Below are 14,665 nucleotides of genomic sequence, written 5' to 3'. Positions count from 1 at the left end.
TTGGGAAAGCTGGATGCATGCAAATCAATGAAGTTAGAACACACCCTCCCACCATACACAAAAATAAACTCAAAATCGCTTAAAGACTTAAATATTAGACATGATACCATAAAACTCCTAGAAGAGAACACAGGCAAAACATTCTCTGACATAAACTGGACCAATGTTTTCTTACGTCAGTCTCCCAAGGCATTAGAAATGAAAGCAAAAACAAACAAATGGGACCTAATCAAACTTACAAGGGCTTTTGCACAGCAAAGGAAACCATTAAACGACAACCTACAGACTGGGAGAAAACATTTGCAAATGACGCAACTGACAAGGGCTTAATTTCCAAAATATACAAGCAGCTCATACAACTCAATAACAAAAAAACAAATAACCCAATCAAAAAAAGGGGAGAAGACCTAAATAGACATTTCTCCAAAGAAGACATACAGATGGCCAACAGGCACATGAAAAGATGCTCAACATCACTAATTATTAGAGAAATGCAAATCAAAACTACAGTGAGGTACCACCTCACACCAGTCAGAATGGCCATAATTAAAAAGTCTACAAATGCTGGAGAGGGTGTGGAGAACAAGGAACCCTCCTACACTGTCAGTGGGAATGTAAATTGGTGCAGCCACTATGGAAAACAGTATGGAGGTTCCTCAAAAACTAAAAATAGAACTACCATATTACCCAGCAATCCCACTCCTGGGCACATACCCAGACAAAACTGTAATTCGAAAAGATACATGCACCCCTATGTTCATAGCAGCACTAGTCACAATAGCCAAGACACGGAAACAACCTAAATGTGCCTTGATGCTTGAATGGATAAAGATGATGTGGTACATATATATCATGGAATATTACTCAGCTATAAAAAAGAATGAAATAATGCCATTTTCAGCACCATGGATGGACCTAGAGATTATCACACTAAATGGAGTAAGTCAGAAAGACAGACAAATACCATATGATCTCACTTACATGTGGAATCTAAAATATGACACAAATGAACTTATCTACGAAACAGAAACAGACTCACAGACATAGAGAACAGATTTGTGGTTGCCAAGGGGGTAGTGGGTCACGGAGGAATGGAGTAGGTGTCTGAATCACTTTGCTGTACATCAGAAATTAACACAACATTGTAAATGAACTATATTTTAATAAAATAAATTTAAAAAAAGAAAGAAGAAAGAAAGTCCTCTACCTATACAACTCCCAATATGCAGGGGTGTGCTGGGCCAGCTCACATTGACTTCATACAGCTGACTGTTAACACTTTCAAGAATGTTGTGAGCGGGTTCTTAACATAACCATTATTAAAAATTAAACTACATAAAATTACAATTAAATTATATTGAGAACAAAGATAGCAAATATTCAGAAATCACCACTTCCTAATTACTTTATCTTGCCATTTCCTATACTCTGGGGGTTATTTACATCTATTCTGTCTACATGATGGAAATACTCTCTACTGGTGGCCTGTGCGTCTCCTCCCAACTTTATCTTCAGAGTCAACACCTTGGTAGCTTGAAATCGGTCATGGTGGAGAATTTATACGTGGAAATGGACAAATGAAATAAATAAGGACTTCATTTATTGTTGATTTTCTAGACTGAAAGTGACAGAGAAAATGTTAGTAACAGATTAAACTTAAAAGTGTATTGTGTTTATAGTCATTACACTGGGAGTGGCATAAAGAATTATGAAAATATTCCAGTTTTTGAAAATTATTATCCAATTCAGCAAAGAAGTTGCTTGTGTTGTTGACGAATGAAGTTCAGACCTATATTTATGTCGGAAAGACAGTTGCTCATCAACTACATCCACAGGTTGGCCATGGATAAGAGAGTTTGGTGAAAATTTTATTGATTGATTGATGCATGCATGCCACACCTCACGGCATGTGGGATCTTAGTTCCCTGACCAGGGATTGAACCCGTGCCCCCTGCAGTGGAAGCGCAGAGTCTTAACCACTGGACTTCCAGGGAAGTCCCTGGTGAAAATTAATGAAAGCATTCTCTGAGTATCGATGGGCTACATGGAATTTACAGTATGAAGAGGGCATCTTTTATTTTTATTTGTAAATTTTGTTCTACACGTACTTTGTGTCAGTAGTTTATCATAAACGTATGTGATATACAGACACACATAATTTCCCCCCAGAGCACTGGTAAGTTGTTAAAACCTTACCATCACATGGGACAATATGGTTCCATGTGTGGGAAAATGGGGCCTGGATGGGATGCCTCAAAAAATACCCAAATAGGGCTTCCCTGGTGGCGCAGTGGTTGAGAGTCCGCCTGCCAATGCAGGGGACACGGGTTCGTGCCCCGGTCTGGGAAGATCCCACATGCTGCGGAGCGGCTGGGCCCGTGAGCCATGGCCGCTGAGCCTGCGTGTCCGGAGCCTGTGCTCCGCAACAGGAGAGGCCACAGCAGTGAGAGGCCCACGTACAGCAAAAAAAAAAAAAAACAAAAACAAAAATAAAAAACAAAATAAACAGGCCTCTTCATCACCAAGTAACAGAGCATGTACTCAGTTCAACTGCAACATGTAAACAGGCTACAGCCACAGCCTGTTTTTGTAAAGCTCTGTTAGAATACAGTAGGCTCTTCATTTACATATTTTCTGTGGTTGTTTTTGCACTAAAATGGCAGAGTTGTTGTTGTCACAGAGACCAGAAAGCCCTTCACAGGAAAAGTTTGCAGTCCTTGGGCTACAGAGAAGTGAAAAAGACCATCTGCGAATGACTCAAGTTTGTCCAAAATATTTTATAAATATTTTTCTAATTTTAATATTACGGTATTTTTTGCCAAACAGAAGTTTCTAATTTTATGGGTATAAATCTACCAATATAATGATTTCCTTTCCAAATGGTGAGCCTATTGTCAATATCTTTTATTCAACGCTTTATTCTTTCCCCGCCAGATTGAAATGTTACACTTAGTGTGTCTACACGGCTCTATTTGTTAGTGTGTCTACACGGCTCTATTTGTGGACTATCTATTCTGGTCCCCTTGACTCATCTGTCTATTCTGGCATCAACAGTTATTATAGTTTAAAAATATGTTTAAATATCTGCATTTAATTCTTTCAGAATTTCTCTCCCTAGTTTCACTCTTCCAGAGAACTTTATAATCATTCAGTGGAGCTCCCCACATCCCTTAATTTCATGGTGATATTTGCTGGGAGTGTTATAAAATGGTAGATTTGCTAAGAATGGATTAATCAATGATACTGAAGCCAGGCACAGAGTGTATAGGAAAAACCCTTAAAGATCAATAACTATCTATCCTAAGTGCCTATTGTGTTTCAAGAGCTCTGGTGGGTTAAAAAAATAAAGGACTGTGCCCATACCGATCAATCATAGTGAGGTCTCAGAAGTCAAGTGCTCCCTGGAGCCTCAGGCCAGGTGAGGCAACCTCTCAGGAGGAGGGCTTCCCAGGAGCCCTGACCCTCATGCACAGCAGATGCTCCTGGTACCAGGCACCTGTTAGCCTTTGTTACTTCATTTGATTTTTATCTTCTAATTGCAACACTTTAAAGTAAAAAACCCAACTACAAATATCCTAAAGCCGGACGCGTGAAAAGCACTGGCCACAGGCCTGAAGAGGAAAACACCCACGACAGGTGCCTGCTGGGTGCACCTTGGGTGGGTGCGTGGGGACTCACCCACCGGGAGGGATGGAGTGGGCCGGGCCCGTCTGTGCAGAAGCACACCTGACTCCAGGCTGCGCCCTTACACTAGGTGAGCTCAGTCAGGCTCTATGTGGGGCTTGAACCAGCTTTCTCTCCCAGAGAAGAAGGATAAAAACACACAGCAATTGCCATGAGGAGTAAGCTTCGTAACACTGAGCACCTCACATGTGCCGCTTCATTTAATCCTCCCAACAACCCTATGCAGAGGAGGCCCTGAGGCTCAGCGGGAGGAGTGACCCATCCAGGACCACTGCTGGTGAGACGCAGGACAGGGGTCTGCTGAGCAGGCCAGCTCCAGGGCTCAACTGCTAGGCTGTGCTGGTTCTTTAAAAACAAGCAAACACACACGCACACATGCATACCCACCACACCCACACATGCACGCGCACACACCCACATGTATACACACAGATAACTTACCTACGGGCACACATATACACACATACGATACCCACTCCCATATGTGCAGGCACATACACACTTACACACATGCACACACAGAGTTTGGGACCCTGCCATATTCCTTCATAGATTTTAGACTGACTGTCTGAGGGTAAGAAAGTCCAAAGAAACTAGTTCTTCAGTGGCGTACTGAACATTCTTTTTTTCACACTTGTGGAAAACTTGAGGTGTATTTACTCTAAAGCACCTACATCTTTATTTAATTGTGCAAGCCCAATCTGCATAATAGTTCTTCCTTCTGACCACTTTGGAAGAGATGTCCCCCATACATGTATTTTAAAAAACTTTTCACGATGTGAATTTTCAAATAAACACAAAACAGAGAAAACAGTACAATGAACTCCCAACGTCCCAACGATCATGGATATCTGGCCCGTCCTACTTCGTCTGTTCATGCCCTCTCCATCCTCCACTTTCCCATCCCACACCCCTGGAGTGTTCTAAAGCTAATCCTAGACATCACTAACATTTCACTTGTAAATACTGTGGTGTGTATCGCTAGCAATAAGACGTTTTTATTTTCATAAACCTTCATTCCTTATCGGCTAGGACTCTGTTTAAGATGCCCTGATTCTATACGGACTTTTAGCAATGAGATAACACCCAGTACCTAATGGAAAATACATAAGCACTCGTTATTACCATATTCCTCTCTTGTTCCTTCAGTGAGAGTCTGGAAATGCTATGGAAACCAAGAGAAGCCTGGCACATGTGGGCTGCTGCTCTTTTGAAAACAGAGGGAAGATTAGAGAAAAAAAGAGAAATTCTAATTGAGGGAAAAAGTGAATTCCCTGAGTTCAGGAGAACAACAGGATTTTTTTAAATGCCATCAATCGTCTCAGAAAGTCTATTACGATGTGAATGCCAAGTACGTAAGACTAAGTCCTGTTGGGGCCGTTAAATAAGATATCTGTTGTGATCACAGAAAGAGGATTGGAAGGATGCTTGATTATGCTTTCCATTCGAACATCGATGGCTCCTGACTCCCCCTCGCAGGGCAAGTGCGGGACCCGCACAGAGAGAAACCACAGCCCCAGCAAAGTCTCCACGTGGGGCGCTGAGCAGGGTGCTCGGGGGTGCACAGGGGAGGGAGGAAGAAGCATGTTTCAGCCCTGTGCCTGCCCAGCGGACTCAGCACGTAGCAGGTAAGTGTGTGAATGAGTGAGAAGACCAAGGGAGGACATCCCAATGCTGCTCAAAGCTGGGCTGATCCCAGCCGAGCAGGGAGGACCCACAGCCTCGCGCATGTGCAGGGGTGCCTGCAGGAGCCCCAGGTCACAGGGTGCTGGGGGCCTCCCTGCAACCAGACGCAGAGCAGTGTGCACACCTAGGCTGGGAGGCTGGCCTGATGCCAGCAGGTGTACAGGCTTTGCCTTGTGCCCTAGGTGTGATCACCAGCATGAGCTCAAGGTGAGGAGGGCGGATGGGAAGGTCTCGCCCCTCAATTACTGGGCCCAGGTCATCACGTCCGAGTGAGCTCCGGAGGAAAGTTTGTCCATCCTCATCTTAAAGGAGAAGAGGCCCAGCACTGGGGCCAGATGCCGTTACGTATGAGTTTGCGTCCCTTCCAAATTCATATGCTGAAATCTGACCCCCAGCCTTTGGGAGGTGATTAGGTCATGAGGGGGGCTCCTCAGGAATGAGATTAGTGCCCTCACGAAAGAGATCCCAGAGCGCTAGCGAGCTCTCCCTCTGCCCTGTGAGGACACAAGGAGAAGGTGGCTGTCTGCAACCTGGAAGAGGCCCCCACCGGAACCCAACCACGCTGGCCCCTGATCTTGGGCTTCCAGCCTCCAGACTGTGAGAGAGACATGCCTGTTGTTGATAAGCACCCCAGTCTATGACACTCTGCTATGGCAGCCCGAACAACGACAACAGCGATTCAGGAAAGCAGGGGCCCCAGAAGCCGACCCCAGGCCTGCCCCAGGCAGATGCAGGAGAATGAAGAGCACGTTTCCCAGAGAACTGGAACTTTCTGCATTCAGTGCCCAAACTGAAAAGCTAGCGCATTCGAGATGGAAACTTTGTAAAATGCAGCCACTCTTCCCCGAGAGATGTTCTGCAGGATGGGACCCCTGCTCTGCTCTGACGGTGCTGTCGGCGGCTTGCGGTGCTGGGCCTGGCCTCTCTCTATGTGGTGGTGGTGTGGCCTGTGGGGGAAGTGCTGGGGGAGGGGGTTCGGCCAGCCTACCTGCCTCTGGGGTGCCCTCCCCACCACACCTGAGCCCAGCCCTGCTCCCCCAGCGAGCGGCAAGGCAAGGTCCTAGTAGCCCCAAGTTGGGACTGATTTAGATTTCAATAAAGGTGTGCTGAACGTGGATGGGAATGATTGAAACACCACTTGCAAAGGCAACCTGGCTGTGAAGCAGGATTTGTACTCAGTCCCATCCCTAACTTGCCTCCAGAGGAGCGTGATCCCAGGAGAAGACACACCCTCTCCTTGGCCCAGGAACTGAAGAGAAAAACGAATGAGTAATCTGCTCCTCAGTTGTAAAAAAAAAAAAGAGTTTTAAAACTAACGACATAAACCAGGCTCAGTGTGACAGGAGGTGAGTACTGCTTGAGGGAGCGGGTCATACAGACAACTCAATTACTCAGCAAGCCCCGGTCTTATCTCAGATTTTAGAGCACTCTCACCCAGCATACCACTGGAACTGAATTGGCTTTTTTTTTTTTTTTTAAGCAATTACGATGCAGAGATTTGAGGGGGACTGAAATGAACAGAGACGCAGCCCCGCACCCCAGGACCCATTCTTGGAATCACTGCAGAGGAAGGACAGGGGCTGTGCTTTCTGAGGGCAGTGACCGTGTGTTGCTCCTTTATGTCTGGCACCGAGGCCAACGGAGACCCGGTACCTACAGGCCACCTTGAGCTGACAACCAGGGAGAGAACGACATGCCCGCTGGGACCCATCACAGCCTCAGCACCAACAGCATCTCGAAGGCCTGCACTTCTACTGGGCTTCGGGGTCTGTGTCAGGGGGAAACCCTGGTCTTCTGTGTCACCTTCGCAGGCTGAGGTCCCGCCAGGCTGACCTGCATGGTTCAGAGCCTGGCTGTCACAGTCCTTACTCTCTCCCTCCCGCCCCCATCTATGTGCAGAGATGCCGATGGAGCCAACGCAGACTTCGGCTGCGCTCGGGGAGGAGGTGCTAGGTAGCGCCTGAACGGCTGAGCGGGTGGCTGAACGGGCCGCCCAGACGGAGAGCCCGACCTCGTCCTGCCCGGGAAGCAGGCGTGTGGTTTGTCAACAGCCACTGGCCACCCCTGTTTCCATAAGGCAGCCTCAGGAATGGAGTTTCTACAGGGTGGAGCTCAGACAAATGAACCCACCCCTGGGGCCACTGTAGGCGCGAGGAGACCCTCTGTGACAACACTGAAGGAAGGGTCCCCGCCCCCCAGAGTCCAGCAGGTCACAGAAGGTCAGAGCTAGAAGGTACCAGGGGGTGTGTATTCTGCACCGGTCTCAACCGGCCCAGGCCCAGATGCCACCCACACTCAGGGAGGGAGATGGCCTGTCTCAAGACTTAATTCGGGGTTGCCCCCTCCTCCACTAAGGCTGTGTCCTCTGCAGCAGGCAGAGCATCGGTCACGGGCTGATCACACCTGTCCTCGTTCGTTCACCAGACATCTTCTGTGTCCATCACCAGCCATGCAGCAGGAGGCACTGGGGACACAGCAGCCGCCGGAGGACCAGACTCCAGAGAGCAAATGTTAGCAGGACAAGGGCAGAGCCAGCACGTGCGGTGCAGGCCAGAGGCGGGGAGTGGATGGGCAGGATGGGGAGGTGGGGAGGTGCACGGCACGCACTTCTGCACTGCACCAAAGCAGCCCCCAGCTCGGCATGTGCACCCGTGTGAAATCGTTACGGAAACAGGTTCCCTTCCGGTGCCCACATCCTGCAGGCAGAGGGTCACCCCACTCACCCCTGGGGGAGCCCGTCCACACGCGTGGCTTTCAAGACCCGCCATCTGCCCACAGCACTGAAATGTGTGCACCCGGCCTCCAGGTCCACTTCTCCACCTGGGTATGTCACAGGCACCTTCAAACTGAGCTCCTGACCCTCCCCCCAGCACCCACTCCCCCGCGATGTCCCAGCTCTAGGAAATTGCACTCCCTTCTCCCGACGCACAGGACAAACCTCCGGAGTCCTCAGCGCCCCCTCTCCTCTCGGCACCCGTGTCTGATCTGTCAGCATGTCCTCTTGACTCTACTTTAGGAACCGGCTGCTTTCAACACCTCCACTGCTACCCCCCCGCCCCAGTCAGGGTCACCTTCACCTCACACTGCGATGGCCTTCTAACTGCCCCCCCCTCCCCCGCCTCTGCCCTCTCCCCACTCCAGCCACACTCAGTCACTCCGATCCAGCTGTCAGAGTGACCCTGTCCACATGGTGGTTCAGACCATGCCCCTCCTCTGCTCAGAATCCCTCCGGGGCATCCCACCGACATCAGTCCTGACGACAGTCCACAAAGCTCGGCGCAATCTGGCCTTGCCGCGTCTCGGGCACCACCGGGCACACTGCATCACCACCTGCGTGTCGACAAAACCCCAGTGGGAGCGCTAGACGAGGAGGACCGGGGTCTCCTAGGCGCCTGCCTGCTCTGTGCCCACCCAGCCCCACAGCAGGCTGTCTGGAGCTGGGTCTGGAAGAGGAGTCGGGTCCGGACAGGCCAGAGAGCGCAGAGGAGCATCCAGGCCAGCAAGGCCCCTTCCAGGATGTGGACGTACCACACAGGCCACAGTCAGGAGAGCATCCAGCTCAGCTCCACGTGCCAGGCGAGGATGCTGAGGTCCAGAGAGGAGCCCTGACTTACTAAGTGCTGAGAAACATGAACACCCACCAGGTTCATCCCGCGCTTCCAACAGTCAAGCTGGCTGTGGCGTGTGGATGCACGGCCTTCACTGCTCCCCTGCACGAGTGGCTGGGGTGGTGCCGGCTGGCGCGGGGACTCTGCCTCCGCCCGTGGCGCAGGGGATGCAGCCGGCCTGACAAGCTGACCCTGGACCTTTAATAGGGCCGATGCACTCCGGGGCTTTTAAAGGACTAATTGAGGAGCGTCTAGTTTTAAAAGACGTCGATTTCAAGTGATTTAAAATGTTAAGTTTTTGTATTTTCAGAATTTGTTCCACTAATGTATTGCATAATAGTTATTATTTTAAAGGCAGAAAGAAAGTGATTTGGGGGGTGGGTAGGGGGACCTCGGAGACGACTTGATCACTTAAAGTCAATTTTTTTGCATAAAGCAAGTCAATGCTCCTCTCTTCTCCCTGATTGAAAAAAAAAAATCCGTGAAACTGTTTTACAGAGAATCAGAAAAGAACCAGGGCAGAGGAAGGGTTTGGGGTCATCAAAAAGAAGAGCATGTCTGCAGAGAAGGCCACAGGGAACAGCTGATCAGAGAAAACAAACCTTGGGTAAAACTGTTCCACAGACAAGCCAGACTGGAGCACAGTCCCTGCACTCCACCAGGAACCTGACAGAGGGACTTCGGTAGAGCTCAGCACCTCGGTGGTGACTACAGGACAAGACATCACAGTTACCTGCTTTTCCTTCCTGGTGTATGTATCCTGTCACCTAGATCAATGCCTAGCCAGTAGCAGGCACTTAATAAAGATGGGTTAAACAGACGATTATTAGCTAGGAGTTATGAAAGGGAGCAAAAATTACCAGAGAAGTAAACAATCTGAAAACACTGGAAAAACCCTTCCATTTACAATAGCATCAAAAAGAATAAACTACTTAGGAACAAATATAACCAAGGAAGTAGACTGAAAACTACAAAATACTGCTGAAAGAAGCCCTAAATAAATGGAAAGACATCTGTGTCCACGGATGGCAAAACTTCATGATGTTAAGACAGCGATACTCTCCAAGTTGACCCACAGATTCAGCAAAATCTCTATCAAAATTCCAACTACCCTTTTTCCAGAAATTAACAAGCTGATCCTATAATTCATATGGAATTGCAAGGGACCCTGATTAGCCAAGCCAATTTTGAAAAAGAAAAAGTCAGAGGACCCACATATCCCTGATTTCAAAACTTACTACAGGGCTTCCCTGGTGGCACAGTGGTTGAGTGTCCACCTGCCGATGCAGGGGACACAGGTTCGTGCCCCGGTCCTGGAAGATCCCACATGCCGCGGAGCGGCTGGGCCCGTGAGCCATGGCCGCTGAGCCTGTGCGTCCGGAGCCTGTGCTCCGCAATGGGAGCAGTTGAGAGGCCCACATACCGCAAAAAAACACAAACAAACAAAAAAACTTACTACAAACCTTCAGTAATCAAAACAGTGTGTTACTGACATAGGGAGAGACCTATGGACCAGTGGAATAGAGTTGGGAGTCCAGAAACAAGCTTATACATTTATGGCCAATTGATTTTAGACAAGGTGTCAAAACCATTCACTGGGGAAAGAACAGTCTTTGCAACAAGTGGTGCTGGGACAACTGGACAGCCACGTGCAAATGAATGAATTTGGACTCTTACCTCACGCTACATACAAAAAGTAATTAAAAATGGATCCAAGTCCTAAATGTATAGAGCTAAAACTATAAAACTCTTAGAAGAAAACATAGGTTTCGGGACTTCCCTGGTGGTGCAGAGGTTAGGAATCCACCTGCCAATGCAGGGGACACGGGTTCGAGCCCTGGTCCGGGAAGATCCCCCATGCTGCGGAGCAACTAAGCCCATGTGCCACAACTACGGATGCTGGAGTGCCTAGAGCCTATGCTCTGCAACAAAAGAAGCCACTGCAATGAGAAGCCCACACACCACAACAAAGAGTAGCCCCCACTCTCCGCAACAAGAGAAAACCTGTGCACACTAACGAAGACCCAATGCAGCCAAAAAAAAAAAAACCAAAACAGGGCTTCCCTGGTGGCGCAGTGGTTGAGAGTCCGCCTAACGATGCAGGGGACACGGGTTCGTGCCCCGGTCCGGGAAGATCCCACATGCCGCGGAGCAGCTGGGCCCATGAGCCATGGCCGCTGAGCCTGTGCGTCCAGAGCCTGTGCTCCGCTACGGGAGAGGCCACAACAGTGAGAGGCCCGCATACCGCAAAAAAAACAAAAAAACAAAACTTTTGTGCACCAAAGGGCACTATCAATAAAGTGAAAGAAAAACCCACATAATGGGAGAAAAAATTTGCAAATCATATTAACCGATAAGGGTCTAGTATCCAGAATATTTAAAGAACTCTTACTCAAATCTTGTTGTATGATTATAACTCAATAATAAAAGACAAACAATCTAATTTAAAAGTGGGCAAAAGACTTGAATAGACATGTCTCCAAAGAAGATATAAAATGGCCAAGAAGCAAGTGAAAAGATGGTCAACATCACTAATCATAAGGGAAATGAAAATCAAAACCACAATGAGATACCACTTCTCATCCAGTAGGATGGTTATAATTTTAAAAAAGTGCTGGTAGAGAAATTAAAATCCTCACATCTTGCTGACAGAAATGTAAAAGGGTCTGGCCACTGTGAAACAGTTCGGCAGTTCCTCAAAAAGTTAAACACAGTTACCATATGACTTAGCAATTACACTCCTAGGTATACAGCCAAAAGAACTGAAAACACATGTCCACACAGAAACGTGTGCATGGATGTTCATAATAGCTATTAAGTAGAAACAACCCAGCTGTCCACCAACTGATGAATGAATAAACAAAATGTGGGAGAGTATTTAGTCACATAAAGGAAAGAAGCACTGACACCTGCTACAGTACAGACGAACCTTGAAAACATCAAGCTAAATGAAAGAAGCCAGTCACAAAAGGTCACGTGTTGTATGATTCCATTTATATGAAACGTCCAGAAGAGGCAAATCCAGAAACAGAAAATAGGTGAGGAGTTGCTAAGGGCTGGGAGGGGTGGGGGAATGGGGATGACTGTGTAATGGGTACTGGGATTTCCCTCCGGCGTGATGCCAAAGTTCTGGAATTAGATCGTGGTGACGGCTGCACAACACTGTGAAGGCACTGAAAGCCATGGAATTGTACACTTAACAACAATTTAAGCGGTGACATTTATATTATGTAAATTTTACCTCCAAGAAAAAACAACAGCAAAGAATGATCCAGGTACTGTAGTTGAATAAAAGTCTAGAGTTAACAAAAGGATCGAAATACAAAAGTTGCTGGGACTTTCCCAAGACCCACTGACCTTGTTTCTCTGGGTTGCGGACCTGGGATGGAATGTCCTGGATTTCCAGGGTCCACTCCCCCTCGGCCTTCTCTCCCCAGCAGTGCACGGTCATGAACTCCCAGTTTGTAAAGCCTTCGTTGGAATGATCCAGCAACCTGCAATCGGAAACGTGGGGTCAGGACACAGGGTCCCCAGAGGGATGGTGGCCGGGGTGACCAGCCCACCGAGGGCTCTCCTGTCTGGGAATTATGCCCAGGTGACTGCACAGCTGGCTGACGTGCCTCCCAGGGCAGAAGGGGCCTGGCCCGTGGCTGGCGTGAAGGTGCAGGAGACGCTGATGCCTTCAGGCCCTGGCTGTGCAGCACAGCCCTGCACGGCACCTTCACCTCCGTGACCTCACCGGGTCTCCAAACACTCTGAAAGGAAGGCAGTCAGGCCGCACAGGTGGCGCCAGCATAGGGCAGGGGCTGGGTCAGCGGTGCGCTCCTCCCCCGACCCTAATTCGCAGACCAGAGGCCCCGGGAGTAGGCATCTACTGCAGGTCCCCCCTCCAGTGACTGGCTGAGATGGAATGCCCTCAAGGGCATTTTGACTCCTGTCCTGGGTTCTCTCCATCACCAGCGAATGCCCCCACGTTCCACCCCAGGAGGCATCCTACAGAGCCTGTGACCCCCAGGTCCAGGATGGAGGCTGGGCCACACCATCCTTCCCCCAAAGCCGCAAGGTCATCACAAAGGAGGCCTTTCTAAAATGCTGGTTTATGGAACGAAGGAATCTTTCACATTTGTCTGAGAGCCAGCTCTTGTGGTTCTTCTCCAGAAGATACAAGCAAGAAAAAATGAACAACTACTCAAACTTGTGGGAAAGATGTTGTCCCTTAATCTCCAGGGCTTAGCAGGTTTCCACAGCTGCATTTGGGGGAGAGAACACAACAGGCCTGGTGGTTTTCCACTGCGGGCAGGAGGCACCCCTGGGCGCTCCTCCCATGGCCCGTGTCCCCTGCAGGTGCAAGAGCCCCCTCGGTCCTTCCAGACTGGAAGAAGGTCCTTCCTGTTGGACCTTCGGCCCCGGTCCATTTTCTCACGCTTGGTTCAGGCAGAAACAGGGAGCAACTCATGGACACCCTCCATCTCCAGCACCCAGGGCCCCTCAGTCTCTGTAGAAGGAACAATTCTGGACTCTTCCTTCACAGCCTAATTTTCTATCTCTGTTTTGGAATAACAATTTTTTAATGTAGAGGCTCTTTACTGTTCATCAGAAATTCAGATACATGTTTTGTGTGATGTCAGATTCAATTCCCAGTTGGGGGTTCTCCAAACAGCCATTGTACAAAAATGGTCATCAAGGAAATGTGCTTTGCGTGGAGAACAGTACGGGGAGGGGAAAACCTCTACTTTCTTCTAAGAAACCACAAGGGTCAAGGCTGATCTTCACACACGATGCCAGACTGAATCTAGGGCACTGGGGACAGAACAAAGACAAGCTCTTTCAAGGGCTGAGGTACTTAAGATGTCAGCTTACTCGGAGCGAAAAACACCTGGAAACCCGAAAAAAGCTTCTGAGTTAAGCAAGACGTGAAATAAAGTAGAAGGTAATCGATCCTACACTTGATCTTAGCCAAAAGGCCGAGAAGCGACTGGATCCTAAAACACAAATTCTTGGTATAATCACACAAACTGCCTTGGAAAAAACCAAATTCCCAAGACTCAGATGACGGCCCAGTGGCTCCGGACGGGTTGAGCATGCTTGATGGTGCTGGCTCAGCGTGACCCAGGGAGCGGGCAGCTGTGAACCAGGTGAGCTCAGCAGCGCCCGCTCTCTCATCCCAGGGGCTCCAACCCTAGGCCTGAGCAGAGGAATGGAAGTTAGGAAGGGATGAACACAGAGCCGGGTGCTGGAAGGTTTCTGCTGACGGCTAGGCAGGTGTAAGCAGGATGGGAGCACAGCCAGCCCCTGAGCCAGGGACCATGCCAGCATTTCCACCTGTATCATCACATCTAGTTCTTGTAATACTCTTAACTGTGAGGGAGGGGTCACAGGACGTTTCCAGAGTTGAGGAGTGGTGGCCAGCCCCCAGATGCCCCGCTGGCAGGTGAAGGAGCAGGTTGTGAGCTCAGGCCTCTGGGCTCCAGAGCCCACGCCAGCCCTTCCTGGTCACTGCGGCCCCCACCCCAAGCCTCCTCGTGCTCAAGGTCAATGCAGGCCACCATTTGGAGTCTGCACCCAGCTCCTGCCTCAGATTCAAGGGTTGTCAACTTGGATGCCTCTAGGCATCTGGCCTGGAGCAAACGGGGGTCCAGCGAGGTGACGTCATGGGAGCCTGGGCACGAGCGGCCCACACCTGGCCT

The 14,665-nt window shown here is 49.2% G+C and overlaps 1 protein-coding gene across 3 annotated transcripts in view; it reads right to left on the bottom strand.

The window, feature by feature from the left end:
• PCSK6 (proprotein convertase subtilisin/kexin type 6) overlaps window positions 1-14,665 on the bottom strand; it is a 198,256-nt gene that overhangs the window by 40,368 nt on the left and 143,223 nt on the right. For all 3 annotated transcript variants that reach the window (XM_082851525.1, XM_082851527.1, XM_082851526.1), the window contains exon 13: window positions 12,336-12,472. In XM_082851525.1, the coding sequence (XP_082707651.1) occupies window positions 12,336-12,472 (137 nt within the window). The remainder of the gene's footprint in view (window positions 1-12,335; window positions 12,473-14,665) is intronic.

Source organism: Leucopleurus acutus, assembly GCF_964270905.1.
Source record: "Leucopleurus acutus genome assembly, chromosome: 1".
NCBI classification, from domain to species: Eukaryota; Metazoa; Chordata; class Mammalia; order Artiodactyla; family Delphinidae; genus Leucopleurus; species Leucopleurus acutus.
The sequence above is the reverse complement of the archived record's forward strand: the minus strand, read 5'-3'. Positions and strand labels throughout refer to the sequence as shown.